The sequence below is a fragment of the Oreochromis niloticus genome, linkage group LG14, assembly GCF_001858045.2.
Source record: "Oreochromis niloticus isolate F11D_XX linkage group LG14, O_niloticus_UMD_NMBU, whole genome shotgun sequence".
Taxonomy (NCBI): Eukaryota; Metazoa; Chordata; class Actinopteri; order Cichliformes; family Cichlidae; genus Oreochromis; species Oreochromis niloticus.
The window spans coordinates 11,264,978-11,282,420 of record NC_031979.2 but is presented as its reverse complement, the minus strand read 5'-3'; the positions used below and the strand labels follow the sequence as shown (position 1 = coordinate 11,282,420).

The 17,443-nt window shown below is 40.8% G+C and overlaps 1 protein-coding gene across 1 annotated transcript in view; it reads left to right on the top strand.

Moving 5' to 3' along the window:
* Positions 1-354: 354 nt before the first annotated feature.
* LOC102076353 (von Willebrand factor A domain-containing protein 5A) overlaps positions 355-17,443 on the top strand; it is a 58,077-nt gene continuing 40,988 nt past the window's right edge. The window contains exons 1-13 of the mRNA XM_025897894.1: positions 355-607; positions 1,967-2,014; positions 2,587-2,789; positions 2,879-3,101; positions 3,848-4,014; positions 4,098-4,212; positions 4,332-4,480; positions 4,568-4,656; positions 4,758-4,902; positions 5,286-5,365; positions 5,447-5,561; positions 12,276-12,434; positions 12,518-12,621. Coding sequence (XP_025753679.1) covers positions 553-607; positions 1,967-2,014; positions 2,587-2,789; positions 2,879-3,101; positions 3,848-4,014; positions 4,098-4,212; positions 4,332-4,480; positions 4,568-4,656; positions 4,758-4,902; positions 5,286-5,365; positions 5,447-5,561; positions 12,276-12,434; positions 12,518-12,621 — 1,652 coding nt within the window. The 5' untranslated portion in view covers positions 355-552. The remainder of the gene's footprint in view (positions 608-1,966; positions 2,015-2,586; positions 2,790-2,878; positions 3,102-3,847; positions 4,015-4,097; positions 4,213-4,331; positions 4,481-4,567; positions 4,657-4,757; positions 4,903-5,285; positions 5,366-5,446; positions 5,562-12,275; positions 12,435-12,517; positions 12,622-17,443) is intronic.

Here is a 17,443-nt window from a genome sequence, read left to right as displayed (position 1 = left end):
ATCTAAGTGACTTATATATCATTGTTAACCTCAGTAGTGAAACCTCTAATAATAAAAATAGTGTACATGTACATACGTGTACATACCTTAATAAAAACAAGCAGGTGAGATGTTAGAACGCTTCTATTTTTATTTTAGTGGACACTCAATACTATAGACAGCTGCTGGGGTTTCTTTAACCTCAGTAGTGAGACGACCGCGAGCGGGGGGGTTGAAAACGATGTGCCGGGAGTCCGCTGTTGAGTTTTGGACGAAATGCATTCTGGGATTATTAGCTGTACCAAGTCCACACCGATGCATGCTCAATAAAACGGGCGGAGAGAGAACACATCCGGGACTTTTTCGCGTTCTCGGCTTGATGCGTACTTCGAATTGGAACAGTACTTGGTCTCCGACTGATGACGCATCACGAGTACACGAGAACGCAAGTACGCACAAGTATGCATATTGAGAAACGCCCAGCGAGAACAAGACAAGACCGAGGGATCAGAGACCAAGACAAGACCAATACCACGACCACGGAAAAGTGGTCTCCAGACATCCAACTCTACTATGGCGCACGATTCTTCATTTGGTGTCTTGAGTGCAATATTTTTATATTTCACAGGTGGATTTTAACCATCCCATTCTTTATGAGTTTGTCCTGTCAGTTCATTCCTAATGTTTCATCATTGGTTTCTATTTCAGTTTTCATTATTGCCTTTTAAAAAATGCTTTCGGGTCACAGTCAAAAACACAAAGTTTCAAAACTGTTTCAAAACAATTTCAAATAGTTTTGTGTTTTGTGAAAAAGAACTACTGCCTTGGGTTCTAAAAGTTATTATTGCCCAGGTGCACAGTCACTCATCTCAACTGGTGGCGTTTTCCAACATTTCACTCCGTGTAAACATAATCCTGATTTTTCTAGTCGCAGATTCCTCACATTAATGCGAATCTTTGTAGACGCGATGACGCAATCTTAGTAAGACGCGTGTCGAGTCATTAACGTGACGTTTAGACGATTTAACGGGTCAAGGATATTTTTTTTCTTAAGAATACAGCTACATTAAGCATGCATTCTATATAACGCACTCTACTGCGTTGGTCAGGAGCAGGATTATGGGCTCAAATTGTGGTCATAAATATTTTGTACTTGTAAATCAGTTTTGTATGTGTAAAAAGAATTTGCGTGTGCGTAAAAAAGATTTGTGTGTGGACATAGCCAAAAAATACGTGTGAAACTCAGTTTAAAGTTACAAGTTTGAACCTGTTTTTTTTTCCTTTCAGCTGATTGGTCAATGTCATGTCAATCACAAATTTAACTATCCAATCAGAGAACAGATGGGTTTGGCTGTCGGAGGGGCGCTTTTTTGAACTGCATGTCCTTGAAGGGTAATACAGTTTGAAGCTGGAGGATCTTTGTATAAATATCCCATGAGGCTCATACAAGCTAGGTCCTTTAACTTTTTACAAGTACAAAATATTTATGACCACAATCAGCTTTTTATTTATATTTCTTTTCACTTTTGCTGGTGATGTGTTTCTTCATTCATGATTCACTGAACTTCAATCCTGAGAAGTTAAAGGACAGTTATGCTCAAATTCAACTAGGACTGCAGTTATAGATCATTAATCTATCAGTTGTTCCATGGAGTGTTCGGAGAAGAAATACTTTTGTCTTATTAATGAGCAATAATAAATATTCAAAAGAAAGACAATACATGGCTTTCAAAGCGAACTGCTCATTGGTTTCCACTTTAGAAATTGCAATGTTTTTGTTTCATTTGTTAAAAAACTAAAAACAACAAAAACAACCCTTTAAATGTCATATTAAGTTTTTGTTTTAAGGAAACATTGCCTTAAATGCAGAAATGTGTGTATATATATATATATATACTATATACAAAGTAGAGCATTGTTCCACGCTGCATAGACGAGAAATATTTCTTGTTTTGAATATTAATATCACTATGTTTTTGTTTCACAGGTACGATGGTGAACAGCTATGGTCTGCTAACTCTCCAGAGGGAACCAGGTACTGACAGGAAATAAAGTTTTCTCTGCAGACTCTTTTCATTCATGTAACATTCAAATGTAAAGACTTTAATCAGTTGTAGTAACAAATAATAATATATAATTGTTTCACCCTGACTGAGGCTGTACTCAACTATCAACATGAGAATTGCATTGAGGTTCATGGTGATTTTCATCTTCTACTGGCCAAAGTATAAATAATAAAAACGTCTGGGTCTCCCACACAGACTGGTGAAGAGATACGCATGGCACCAAGCTCACTCCGTGAAGTTGACCATATGCATCCAGTGCAGTGGGCTGCTGCTGCATATGGCTATGAGTCATGCAGAGTATATCCTTGTAGTAGAAAAGCAAAGAAGAAAATTGATGGATAAAAAAACAAACAAAAATTAAATAATTCAATAAAAATAGATAAACATTGTGATACTATTGAACAGTCAGGTTTAAGTACCAGCTTGTTAATGGTTGACTTTTGTGTGGCTGAAATGTAACACAAGACACAATCTGTGAATCAACCATTTGCAAAACATCTGTATGGTTTATGTAGTTATTCTAATTTTGTTTGTCCTTCAGTTCCTCTGAAAAGCATTGAGGTGGAGCTGGAGGTGAGGGACCATGTGGCTACAGTGGTCTCCACTCTGAACTACGAGAACAAGGAGGACAAACCATTAGAGGCTGTTTTTGTCTTCCCTCTGCCTGGAGATGCTGCTGTCTGTCATTTCAGTGCTCAGATTGGACAGACACAGATTGTAGCTGAGGTGAAGGAGAAACAGAAGGTGAGCTGGACAGTAAATATAACCTGATTATAAGTGAGATTCAAAATAAACACAGTGAATGTCACTGACATGTGTCACCTGTGCTTCAGGCTCGTGAGGAGTATGATGATGCTCTGAGCTCCGGTCAGCAGGCCTTCCTATTGGAGGAGAGTGATGAGAGTCCAGATATATTCTCTCTGAGTGTGGGCAGTCTGCCTCCAGGAGAGAGCGCCTCCATCAGGTTGGAGTACGTCACTGAGCTGGCTGTGCAGGCTGATGATGGTCTGAGGTTCTGTCTGCCTGCTGTGCTCAACCCTCGATACCAACCTCAGGGTAGGACAACTTCACAATACTTGGACCAGAAACAGTGAAACCATATTAGGTCTTTAACAAACATTCAAAACACTGACAGAACATAATATATGGCAGAAAATGAAGTCAAGATCCAACTTCATTGTCTGGAAGAAAAAGTGATACGTATATTTGTGTCATATGATAAACTTTGTAAGAAACCAGAGGCAGATGTGTTGAGTAACTACAGACGGTAACTGTTCAGATTTTTTGTCAGCTTGATATTCTGTAAGTGAAATGTAAATACCGGTATGTAAAATTGTTATGGGGATTTTCTCATTTTGTCACAACTGTTAAAAAATAAGATTGTGTATGTCCCAGTTTGCGGTGCTGTCTATTAAAATTAATCAAGTATGTGGAACATTTGCACAACATAAAGAGCACAGCTGGATTGTTAAGTTGTAAAGCTGCTCACACAGATGTATGGTTCTCTATCACTTGTACTCTGATGATCTATTTATTCCTGAACAGCTCTGAACTTTAAACTAATATAATTCTACTGTCCACAGATTAAGAAAGACATGCGGATATTAAGTGAAACAAAGTGTCTTTATTGTTATTTTATAGAACAGATGTAAAATACTGTCGGATCTCTACAGAATCTTTGCTCTTAAAATACTTATATATATATATATATATTTTTTTTTTAACCTAATTTCACTGAAATTAGTTTTTTCTTGTGAGCAGCCTTATTGTTTACAGCATTTCTAACCTGATGTTGTGTACAGGTAGTAAAGGTGCAGGTGTCCAGGTGACTTCTGTTCCAGCCTCTCTGGTGCCCTACAGTCTGTCTTTTTCTGCCCGAATCTCCTCTCCTCGTCCGATCTCTAAAGTAGAGTCCAACTGTTCCCTGGACCCTCTGCAGTACCTCAACACTGATCAAACCCAGGCCACGGTAGGTAGAGTGCTGATGTGTCTGCTGTGTGTGGTTGTTACTTATTACTGAGGAATAAATATGAATGTGTTTGTGGTGTGCAGGTCAAGCTGGCTGCAGGACACAAGTTTGACAGAGATGTTGAACTGCTGATTTATTACAAAGACGCCCACCAGCCCACTGCTGTGGTGGAGGCAGGACAGGCCTCTGCTGAGCCGGGTGAGTGAAAATGAGTGAAGTCATTAGTTTGCAAAGAAAAAGTTCTGGAGTTCAATATGTTTGAATAAACACTGAAAGTCGATGTTGTTTTAAGTTTTTTCTGTCTCTGAATTTTTCAGGCTCTCTGATGGGTGATCCAGTGGTGATGGTGAGTCTGTACCCTGAGTTCCCCCAGTCTGTGATGTCTTCAATGGTTTCATGTGGAGAGTTTGTGTTCTTATTGGATCGATCTGGAAGTATGAGCAATACTCGCATCCGCAGTGCCAAGGTATCTTCATTTGTTCTTAAAGTCATAATTCTATCACAGTGTCCCTCTCACACAGTGGCCTCACCATCTTTTCCTTCTTCCCTGAAGGATACTCTGCTGCTCCTGTTGAAGAGTTTACCAATGGGCTGCTATTTCAACATTTACAGTTTCGGGTCCAGATATGAACACATCTTCCCGTGAGTCTCTCCCTAATATCTGTCAGAACAAGGAAAGTCCCCGCTGTCTTTGTTAAAATATCTGAATGGCTGTTTTGTTGCATGTGTTTCTGTGATGGCAGTAAGAGTGTGGAGTACAGCCAGCAGACCATGGAGGAGGCTCTGAAGAAAGTTGAGCAGATGGAGGCTGATCTTGGTGGAACAGAGATCCTGCAGCCCCTCAAACATATTTACAGCCAGCCCTGCATTCAAAATCAGCCCAGACAGGTAACACATACAGTGGGACACTTTCCTAGGGTGGTTATGGTTCAGGTTGTGCAGCAGATAATCTGCTCATAAGAACATTTGTGGTTCGATTCCTGGCTGCATGGCAATGTCTTCTTGATCCCCAATGTGCATGATGTAGAGTGAGTATGTGTGTGTAAATGCTTTATAGAAACGCATAGAAAAAAGGGCCTGTATTCACCCATTTTATTTGAATAGGTGAATGAGACATGTTGTATAAAGAGATTTGAGTGCTCAAGCAGAGTAGAAAAGCACTAATAAGAAACAGCCCAGTTACTATTTCTGAAACCTAACTCAGCTCTCAGAACAAGCTGTGTGTTTGTGAGTCTGATGTTATGTCCTTATGTGCCAACTCTCCTCTCTAGCTGTTTGTCTTTACTGATGGAGAGGTGGGGAACACCAAAGAAGTGATCGATCTGGTGAAGAAGAATTCAGGTTCTCACAGGTGAAACCACAAACACACAAGTACATCTACATAATTCCCAGAATGTCCAACATGTCCTCTGTGAAAACTGTTGTATTGCAGGTGTTTCTCTTTTGGGATTGGGGAAGGGGCCAGCTCTGCTCTCATCAATGGGATGGCCAAGGAAGGAGGAGGTCACGCTCAGTTCATCACGGGGACTGACAGGATGCAACCAAAAGTAAGACATTAAACACAATTATGAAGGAGGATAATGACACGATATGAAGTCTTACTAACCATATTTAACCAACTCATAAAAAATACTACATCTTATTTGCTGTTTTGGTTAATTGTAATACATTCAATCCAAGGTTTTTGTTTGACACCATCAGCAGATTCCTTAATCTTGCTCAATCTGTTTTCCCTGCCATGTATTCCAGTGACAGCTTAAAAAGTCTGTACGTCTTCAACTGGCCCAAGTCCCTTGATTGTTTCTGTTCTCTGAGTTTAAACAAATTTTCTCGACAGATCTCATTGACATTGTTTCACAAACGCACAGTTTTTCCTGCCCAATGGACATTATCTCTCCTAAATTCATTAAGAGGTTCTGTATGCCGTCTCCCCATTGACACAAGGGCCGGAGGTGCGGTACCCTTCCCAGTCTACCTAAAACTGACCACCACGACCGCACTGGTGCACATCCAAGATCCTCCAAATTGTGTAGGCCAGATAACCATCGACGAGCATGGTGGGTGGCAAGGGATTCGGACGGAGGGCAGAGAGAGCTGGAATGCACAGGTTTAATTTGAGACGTGTGAAAGCTTGGGTGGATGCGTAGGGAGGATGGTAATTTCAGTTTTACTGCCGTGGGGCTGATGATGGAGTCAACCTTGTATGGGCGAATGTACCTGGAGGAGAGTTTGTATAACAGTGACTTTAGGGGAACGTCTTTTGCAACAAGCGACACCTTTTGCTCAGGTAGCTACCTTGGAGCAGGTGTTCTGTGGCGGTCTGCATAACTGCACTGGCGCTCATCCTTCCAGTGTAATGTCTCTCTGGCCCGTGTCCAGACATGTTGACATCACCGCTACTGTACTCTCTCTCTATGTTTCTGGGAACAAAGTGGTTGTTATCCTAAGGAGATCTCAATGGGAGAAAAACCATTAGCGGATGAAGTGTGAGATCAGTGTGCATACACCACTCAGACAAGATATGATGACCAGGTTGACGGGTTGTTGGAAGTGAGACAGGGAAGTGTAGCCTCGAGCTCTGGATTCATCTTCTCTGTTTGACTGTTGGTCTGGATATGATATCCTGACCCGGATATAATAGACTGACCCAGCCTCCTAATGCTGAACAGAATGACCTCCACACCTGTGAATTAAACTGACCCTTTTCTCAATGAGAAGCCCTGGTTCAGGAGACCCCGATTGTCCTGGAGGGACGTTTCCTGCCGGATACACGATGGATGGGTGGGAGCAGTGGCGCGTCGTGTACTGGCAGGACTGTGGATTGAGGACATAGAAGATTTATACCTATTCGGAACCATGATAACAGGGTTCTTGCTGATTGGAGCTGGCTCAGCCCTGGCTTATCAAAGACTGAAGAAACCCCACAAGGCTAGCCGCTATGATTGAAGCGATGAGACAGACTGCGAGTACTCAGACTGTTCTTTTTGAACGCAACGTGGATAAGATCTTGGGGAAGCTCATGGCTCTTCAACAGGAAATTGACAGACCTGGTGACCAGTGATGGATATTTAAGCAGCTCGTTTGTACTAAACCGAAAAATCATTTCTCTTATCTGGCTACCCACATCGCTAGAGGGCCCCTCAGGGCCAACTTGTTGAAAATAACAAATTCTTCTCCTCAATAATGAGATTGTTATGGCTCTCTGCACCCATATCCTGCCAAAGCCACCTGTGTAAGCTGTGGACTGTTGACTTTCGCTTAACTGGGTGAAGGGACACTATCTCAGTTGAACACAGGATACACATACACATACTGTGTTCTTTGACTCTCCCTAGGACCGTGGGCATGGGTGGAGGGCTAGCCTCGGCTTTTAGAAGTAAATAAGTAAGTAAAGTTTATTTATATAGCACCTTTCACAGACATGTGTCACAAAGTGCTTTACAAGGTAAAAACACAATACAGTCATGAATACATCATAAAAACCCTGGTCTAATTAAAACCTTTGGGAAATAAAAATGTCTTTAGCTGCTTTTTGAAGGTCTCCACCGAGTCCAAACACCGTAGAGACCTAAGTCACCCAGTCGCCGTTTAATATCAGGTATTGCACTGTCTGGTGCAGTAATCATAGTTTGTTTTGGCCGGGTTTAGCTGTAAGCAATTATTGTTCAACCATTGTTTAATGTTGGTTAAACAGTCAATCAGATCGAAGTAAACTCCGAATGCGGCAATTGCCTCCTGCCTTGTATTCCAGCTTCGAAGTACAACTACTGGAGCTGACCGGTTCCCCCCGGACTCTCTGTGCAGTGGTGTATCGGACTCCGAAGCACAACAAGGATTTTATCTGTAAATTTGCTGATCTTTTAGGAATTCTCTTTTTAAATTATGATGGTGTTCTTATTTCTGGTGATTTTAACATTCATATATGTTGTGAGGCGGACCTATTGGCTAAGGACTTCCTTGCCCTTATTGACTCTTTTAATCTTACTCAATGGGTAAGAAAACCAATCCACATTAAAGGCCATACGCTTGATTTGGTTTTGTCATATGGACTGGAAATTTCCATCACGGACATTAACGATGCTGGGATTTCGGACCATTTCCCGGTTATGTTTGATATTGAGTTATGCAATATGGAACTGAATTCAGAGGGTCCACTGTGCCTTGTGCGTATGATTAATCCTGACGTTGTTGCCAATTTCTCTGCGGTCTTTGTTAACTCTGCCTGTTATGATGTCATTAGTAATGCAGCTCTCTCGGTTGATGACCTTGTCAACTCTTTCATTTCTACATGCTCCTCTGTTTTGGACACTGTGGCTCCAGTAAAGCCTAAACGCTATAAAACCTCTCGCCAACCCTGGCTAAATGAATCCATCCTGGCTCTTAGACGTGAATGTCGTCGAGCAGAGAGGAGATGGAAAAAAGATAAACTCCAGGTGTCCCTTGACATTCTGCATACGAGCTGATCTAAATTTCAGATGGCCGTCAAAATGGCAAAAGCTTCTGTTTTGTCAAACATCATTGCTACTAATAGTCACAATCCTCGATTTCTGTTTAAAATGTTTAACTCAGTGGTTAATCCTTGCTCTGATGTTTCGAGAGAGGCCTCCCCGGCTCTCTGCAAAAAATTTCCTAATCATTTTATAGATAAAATCTCAGTGTTAAGGGCCCCTGGGGCAGTAAATCAAGCCCCAGTTTCCAAATGTTCAACGGCTTTTCAACAGTTTGAACCTGTGTCATTCTCGACTTTAAAGGAAATAATTAATAACCTGAGAATGTCTTTGCATGACATTATTCCCTCTCGTATCATTAAGGATGCTTTGAATACAATTGGGTCATGTATCTTACTTTTAATGAACTCATCACTGTTATCTGGCTGTGTTCCGACTGTCTTTAAACATGCAGTCGTGCAACCTGTTATTAAGAAAAGCAGCCTTGATCATAATGTTCTCGCAAATTACAGGCCAATTTCTAAACTTCCTTTTATGTCAAAAAGTTTAGAGAAAATAGTGCTTCAGCAACTACAGACCCATTTAGAGATAAACGGTATCAGTGATAAATTCCAGTCCGGATTTAAACTGCGTCACAGTACCGAAACTGCCCTACTAAGAGTTTTCAATGACCTCCTTCTAATCACTGATTCTGGGCGCTCTGCGGTCTTAATTCTATTAGATGTGACTTCAGCCTTCGATACGGTTGACCATGAGATTCTTTTGCCAAGGTTAGAACATGTAGTTGGCCTTAAAGGAAATGTTCTTACATGGTTTAAATCATATTTTTCTGAGAGGTCGTTCTCTGTCATGATGGGAAAACATACCTCTTCTTCTGCCCCTTTTCGCTGTGGTGTGCTTCAGGGCTCGGTGCTGGGTCCTGTGTTGTTCTCCCTGTACATGTTGCTCCATGGGCTCCATTTTTGAAAAACATAATGTCTCTTTTCATTGCTATGCTGATCAAATCAAATCAAATCAAAATTTATTTATATAGCACATATTAAAACAACAATGTTGACCATAGTGCTTCAAAGTCAGTAAAAGCATGAGACAATTAAAACAAACAATAAAACAGGACAACAAACAATAGGTAACAACACAACAAGTTAGAACAGCCAACTAGTTAGAATCAAAAGCCAAAGTAAAAAGATAAGTTTTAAGACGTGATTTAAAAGACTGGATAGACTCGGCAGTACGAATATGAACAGGGAGGTTATTCCAGAGTCTAGGTGCCACGGTTGCAAAGGCCCAGTCACCTCTCAACTTCATTCGAGACCTAGGTTGTGCTAGGAGCATGTGATTGGACGATCTAAGTGCTCTGTTGGGATTGTATAAGTGGAGTAGTTCAGAAAGATAGCTGGGCGCTAAATTATTCAGAATTTTAAAAGTGAACAAAAGAATTTTAAAATCTATGCGATGTTTAACAGGGAGCCAATGTAATTTGGCTAAAATTGGAGTTATGCTGATGATATTCAAATCTACTTCCACTTGACTGGGGATGTTTCATTTTCACTACATCCTCTGTTTGATTGTTTGAGGGATGTCAAAGACTGGTTATTATGTAACTCTCTTACCCTAAATGAAAAGAAGACGGAAATTATTGTTTTTGATAGAAATATACCTCTGGGACAACTAACTGGTACTCTTGGGCCTGTTGCTATTCACCTCACTGATGCTGTTAGGAATCTTGGAGTTTTTATGGATAATTCCTTCAAACTGGATAAACAGGTGTCTACTGTGGTAAAAAGTAGCTTCCATCAACTATGACTAATTTCTTAGGCTAAACCTTATATACCACGCAAAGATCTAGAGAAACTTATTCATGCATTCATTACTTCAAGACTAGATTATTGTAACTCTCTTTACTTGGGCCGCCAATCTTCGCTCCTTCAACGATTGCAGTTGGTCCAAAATGCTGCAGCACGTCTCTTAACCGGCACTAGAAGGTATGATTCCATCACCCCTGTTCTAGCCAACTTACATTGGCTTCCTATCAAATATCGAATCGATTTTAAGAATCATATTGTTTACTTATAAAATCTTAAATAAGATGGCACCTGATTACTTAGCTGATCTCCTCTGTCTGTATAGCTTTAAGAGAGCACTAAGATCATCGGGTCAACTGCTCTTAGTGCAACCTAGGTCTTGGCTGAAGCTATTGCCGCACCCAAATTAGGGTGATTTTCATCTGGTTCTGCATTTACATTATGTAATTATTTTATATCTGTAATTTATATTTTATATTGTGATTTTATCTGTATCATGGTTTTACTGGAAAGCACTTTGGTGTACTTTGGTCTTTAAATGTGCTATACAAATAAATTTGATATGATATGATATGATATGATATGGTATGATACACATGCACACACACACATGCACTGACACAGATACGTACTCACCCATCCCAAACGCCTCCGATGTTTGCCCCCACCCGATGCAGACGACAGGTCAACTGGACCAGCCCAACGTAGATTGCTGCAGGACTGGATGCTGCTGTCCACAAAAGAAAACTCTCACCCCATACCCACACCTGTTGCTTTTGATGTGTTTTCATGGTGTTATGGTGTGAAGATTCAGGTGCTTTTTGTGCTGAGGAGTTGTTGGTTTTTTTTGTTTTCTGTTCTCATACTGATCTCCTACTAGGAGCTCAGTCTGAGTAGAATTCTCTTTTTCTCTCCTCCATTCCCCTATTGTGTTGTAGATTTCATTGTTTTTTCTTTACACTACATGTTCCGACCTGGTGATGTTTGTATATTGTATGTACGGTTGGAAGAGTTTCAATCTTGCTGCAGGCATCTGCAAGTGGCAAATAAATGGCTTCATCATCATCATCATCAGTGGAGCACTGTGGTACGTGCAGAGGCAGGTACAAACTGTCGACCAGGTGGGCCAGTACCTCCTGGAGGGCCTGCTGGATTGTGTCCTCCATCCCACAGGTCACAACGCCTACCATACACAAAGCAGGGACGAATGTTGGCAGGCACAGGGGTACTGATGTCCTTGGCAAACTGGTGGGGGAAGCCGTCAGGTTTGACATTTTTGGACCCTAAATGGTAGGCAATAGAGAAGTTAAAACGTTAGTAAAATAGTGACCAGCGAGCCTGACGGGTATTCAATCTCTTGGCTGTCCCCCCAGCATCCCCACAAAATACGAGCGCTTATAAGCATCATCAGGGAAGTAACGCTGAGAGCGGTTGAGAACTAATGAGCATTGCAAAAGGAATCCCCTACACCGACCCAATTCACCAGCGAACTGGTCGGGGGCAGGGGATACTGCAGCTCTAAAAACTGGTATCATTGAAAGCGATGGGGGTGTGACAGGCGGAGTGGCCTTAGCAAACACCGGCGATGGCTTTGAGGATGCAGAAATGGGTGCCGTGTCGGACATGAGATCTGATTTAAGCTCAAGAATAGAGGCGAGTATCTTTTTGTGTTTGTCTTCGATAGGTTTACATTGACCACCTAGGAACTGCAACATCTGCTGGTATTCATCTAATCTGGCACCCTGTTTTGCAATTGCTGTGTGAATTGGATCCACTGAGTCCAATTTCCTGGTCAGTTCCTACTAACACAACACCCAGAGGCCGACAGAAAAGATGGACCCAAGTGCAGAAACCAAAACAGACAGCGATCAGTTTAGTGACTTTATTGAACAAGTGCAAAAATACATAGCTGAATGAGACAGGCAGGGGAATTATGTGAGGGCAGATGGCAACTAATTTCTGGCTGGACTTGAGTGTCATATTTGAAGAGTTTTTCATTATTTTTCAGGTGATGCAGTCGCTGCGATTTGCTCTGCAGCCAGCTGTGGTCGACATCTCAGTCACATGGGATTTACCAAAGGAAGTGTCTGTCACTGTCCTCTCTCCACCAATCACAGCACTTTTCCAGGGTCAGAGGTCACTGATTTATGCCCAGCTCACTGGACAGGTAGGAGCAGCAGCCTCATGTTGTTGTTTAGGTATTTGATGACAGTAATTAATGTGACTTCTATCACTGTAATTCTGTGTCAGAGCTCAGAGGCAGCAGAGGGCTGGGTGACGCTGAAGTACAGCCTGGCAGGTCATCCCTCTGAGAACCAGCTGCACTTCAGTCTCAGACCTGCAGAGGACACTGGGTAAAACAGTTTAACACAAACAACACACTTCTGTTTTGAATTGTGAGTTTCAGTGTGTTGAATTTAGAACAGTATTTTCAGAATTATGATACTACTAACTGTAAAACAGTTAATAAAACACAGACCTAATGCTGTTTGTCTAGTTTTAAACCTGTTTCACTTTTTCCTAATCATTATTTCTTGGATTAGGGGTATTATAATATCTAATAGTATATCATTACTGATCACAAACATATTTGACATGACAGAGTAACCTCAGTCTGCAGTTTGTGTGAAATCAAGGAGACATTGTTTGAATTCAAGTCCAAACACTTTTATGTAATAATCTGACACTTTTCTTGTAAAATATACTGAGAATAAACAGCTTGACACACACAGGTACACACACAGAACCTTGCCGACAACAAGTAATTTTTGTCCTCAGTGCCTGCTTTTGTAAAGAATGACAGACTTGTCTGTACATTGCACACTGTCATAGTGTTTGTTTAGAGAAGAAAACAAAGCCTGTCTGACCTTTGGAGGCAAATCAGTCAGCAGCAGAAAGGAATCCGTGCAAGATACTGTCAGGACTCATTCAGACTGATCACTGGGTTTAAGTAAAGACAGACTTAACCCCGGTTTTCAGGCTGGACTATAGGTCGCCATCCTCTGTCAATGTGATTGATAGAAACAAAAGTAGGTAAGAAGGTACTATAAATCTTTAAAATATAGTTTTTACAGTAAGTTTAATGTACTGTTATGTATGTTTACCAGATCCTCTTTAAAAATCTTTAAATTTCTATGTGCTTTATTAACAATGCCTCCATGAAGCCCAGTTACACAAATCAGTTGGTTAAACTACAGTCATGTCTTAAAGATGTCAAGGCCTGGATGAACTCTTAATTTCCAGCTTCTAAATTCAGACTAAACTGAGGTTATTGTACTTGACCCTACAAAACTTAGAAAAATAGTGTCTGATCAAATACATGATGGCTTTACTTTAACCTCCAGCATCACTGTGAAAAATCCTGGACTTGTTTTTGATCAGGATATCTTTTTTAATTGACATGTCAGCGAAATATTTAGGTCTGTTTTCATTTAGTTCTGTAAAATCTCTGAAATTAGAAACATCCTGTTTGAGAGTGATGCTTAAAATTAGTGCATTTTTTATTTTTAGACTGGACTACTGTAATTCATTATTATCTGGGCTGGAAAAGCTCCCTAAAAGTCTTCAGTTAATCCAAAACATCCTGCGAGAGTACTAACAGGAATGCAAAGAGAGATTATATTTCTTCAATATTGGCTTGTCTTCATTGGCTCCCTGTTAAATCCATATTTGAACATAAAATCTTTCTACCTGCCATCATTCTCCTTTAGTAATCAGGCTGCATCACAAAGACTAAATATTTGACAGTACCATATAGTCACAGTAGAGCACTTTGCTGTCAGACACTATCTCTATTTTTAAAATTACTCTTCAATACTTTCCTGTTGGGGCTGTATCAGATGACCCTAAACCAGGGGTCCCCAATCTCAGTCTACGAGGGCCGGTGTCCCTGCAGGTTTTAGATCTCACCCTGGGTCAACACACCTGAATCACATGATTAGCTCATTACCAGACCTCTGGAGAACTTCAAGACATGTTGAGAAGGTAATTTATCCATTTAAATCAGCTGTGATGGATCAAGGACACATCTAAAATCTGCAGGGACACCGGCTCTCGTGGACTGAGATTGGGGACCCCTGCCCTAAACCATCCATTAGGTATGCTTCAGCTGGGTTGCTAGTGGTTTACCATGATGCATTTTATCTTTACTCTAAATGTGTTTATACACCAAATTGCATTTTGAGGTTGAAACCAGCCTTAGTAATTGTTAAAAACTTGCTTTCTCTCTTTCATAGCTTGTCTTTGTCCTGACCAGTGTTGGTCAAGTTACTTGAAAAACACTAATAACTAGTAACTAATTACTGATTACTTCCCCAAAAAAGTAATCCTGTTGCTTTACTGATTACTTATTTTCAAAAGTAATTAGTTACTTAGTTACTTTTTAAAAACATGATTTACAATCTGAATAGGTGATAAAGCAATAGATCTTTCAGCCCAATTCTACTTTCTGCCTAATCCATCATATAAAATGTAATCAAATGGAAAAAGTCTCTTTTTAAAACTTGTTTTATTAGTTTTAATCTTTTAACTTTATGCATCAAGCAAAAATTAAATTATATGCAACATTCTCTGACTGGAAGAAATTTGTTTAACATTTAAACCTATTTTCTGCACATTCCATCATATAAAATAGTTTTTGTGTTTACACTCAGTCTTTCAAATAGATGCAAGTAAAACACAACAGAAAATAAATAAAATCAAAGACTAGCGGTCCTGTTGCTCTATTTTCACCTGTATAGCAGGAGTGGGGCAGGCGGAGGTTTGCGCTGGTGCAGGTGAGCCGCAGCAGTCAGTGGAAGAATCCGCGAGTTTGTCTGTGGATTTCCCATTCCGTGGTAGCGCACTCGGTGCTTGCTCAGAAGTTTAGGGGTTTTTTCGCCGTAAAAAGAAGTTTTCTTCTCACGCAGTGAACAGCGGACGCTAATGTTTTTGTCACGTTTTACGGAATCAAACTCAAAGAAAGGGCAGTACTTCCACGCTTTAAACGCTGCACGGTCATGCTCTCTCCCGCACTTGTTTGTTGTGTCCCAAAACGTCGGCTGCATCCTTCGGAGGCCGCATTTGAAGGCCGATTACGTCACGGCCAGGCAACGAAGGCTGTCCCAATTCGTCGACTCCCTCAAATGCGGCCGACAAATGCGTCCTTCATTTCCCCGAATTTGAAAGAGGCGTCGGGTGTGTCCTTCATGGCCCACCATATCCCCGAATTCATAGCGAGGCCCAGCCAATTCCAGTTTCCAACAATGGCGGCCGCTACAAAGTTTTAATATTACTCTTATTAATCTTTCTGGGTCACAAAATAAACTTTTAACATATTTTCAGGCGAGAAAGTAGCTGTGTAAACTTCAAATATCTGATTGGTTTATCAAGACATCGCATATTTGCAAAAGTGCGGCGATGTTTTCGGGGACGTCTCTTACCCACCCGCTCAATAGCTAGATGGGTCACTCGAGCTGGCAAGAGCAGCGGCCTCCCGGCACATCGTTTTCAGACCCCGCTGTCTTTCGCTACTCAGGTTAAACATGATATATAAGTCACTCGGATAACTTAAAAATGTAATTGTTTGGCTTTTTTCTGTGTTTTATTTGTTCCGGAGTAAATCGGTTTGGCTGAGATCAAAGTTATTAGATTATTAGATTAAATAAAACTTTATTAATCCATTGGGTGAGTTCCTCCAGGATTTTCACACAGCTAAATAAACGTCAAACAGAAAACTGAACAGAAGTGTGAGACGGTTGAGAATTTACGCCAGTGTCCTGTTATATTTTAGATACCAAGGAGCAGATGGCCGAGTTAATTAAACTCCACCGAGGCAGCGGTGACACAAATCTGAAGGCTAGACCGTCCCATTTCACAGCCTCGCACTTCCGGCCTTCTTGGTCTTCGAAGGACCCAGCCCACGTAGACCGCAAAGGCCAGGTCCTCTGAAGGATGCAGCCTACGTTTTGGGACAGAGCTGATGTATTATCCATTGTTGATCTGCACACAGCTGTTGCCACGAACGTCGCACTCGCTTACGTCATTGTCATGAGACACTCACAAAAAAATCACAGTTTTAGTAACGCAGTAACGCAGCATGCTTACGGGAAAGTAACGGTAATCTAATTACCTTTTTTGCAATAGTAATCCCTTACTTTACTCGTTACTTGAAAAAAGTAATCGGATTACAGTAACACGTTACTTGTAATGCGTTACTGCCCAGCTCTGGTCCTGACTCCCTCTATTTCCTTATGTGGGATTTCTGCCAAGCTGCAGCCTTTCTTTAAGGTCTAGGGAGTGGACCCAGCTTTGGTGTTAATTTAAGGACAGCTCAGTAATTTCTTAAGCTAATTGGTAGTTTTTCTTGTACTACACAAACTACTAGATGCTTGTTAAAAAGTAACTTCAAACCTCAAACAGTCAGTAAAGCCAAGCCCAGCTTATGGGTCATTCTGGTTGAAATCAACACAGGAATTCTGCTCAACCATCTATGATTTTCATAAAAATGTTATGGTACAAAGTTTGGGCACGTATAACAACTACTGTGAAATTTTAGCTTCAAATATTAAATACTACACAAGATATTTTCTTCAAAAAATGCTCTGTTGTACTACGTTGTACTGCTAAAACAAAAATATCAGTAGGTTGTCCTGTCAAAATAGAATATATGTATATTTTTAATTTGTGAGACCCAAGTGACTCCATTTCAAATAATAACATTTTTTACAATATTTTCCACTTGACCATCTGGACACTCTAGTATCTGTTATATTTTAAAGAGACAACCTACTGATTATTTTTGTGGCATAACTTGTCATGTTTGCTCAATGCCACATGAAATTTGAAAGGAAATACCATTTTCTTCAATTCAATTCAGTTTTATTGATACAGCCCCAAATCACAACAACCGTTGCCTCAAGTTGTTTTATATTGTAAGGTAGACTCTACAATAATACATACAGAGAAAAACCCAACAATCATATGACCCCCTATGAGCAAGCAGGCTACAGAGGGAAAGAAAAACCTTTTAACAGGAAGAAACCTCCAGCAGAACCAGGCTCAGAGAGGGGCGGCCATCTGCAAAATATAAAATATGCTTGTGTAACAGAAATGATTGGTGAAGGACACTGGATTTGATTTCATAATTGTGCCAGAGTAATAAGGCAACGAAGTGGTTGATGAATGAGAGAGTTCAAC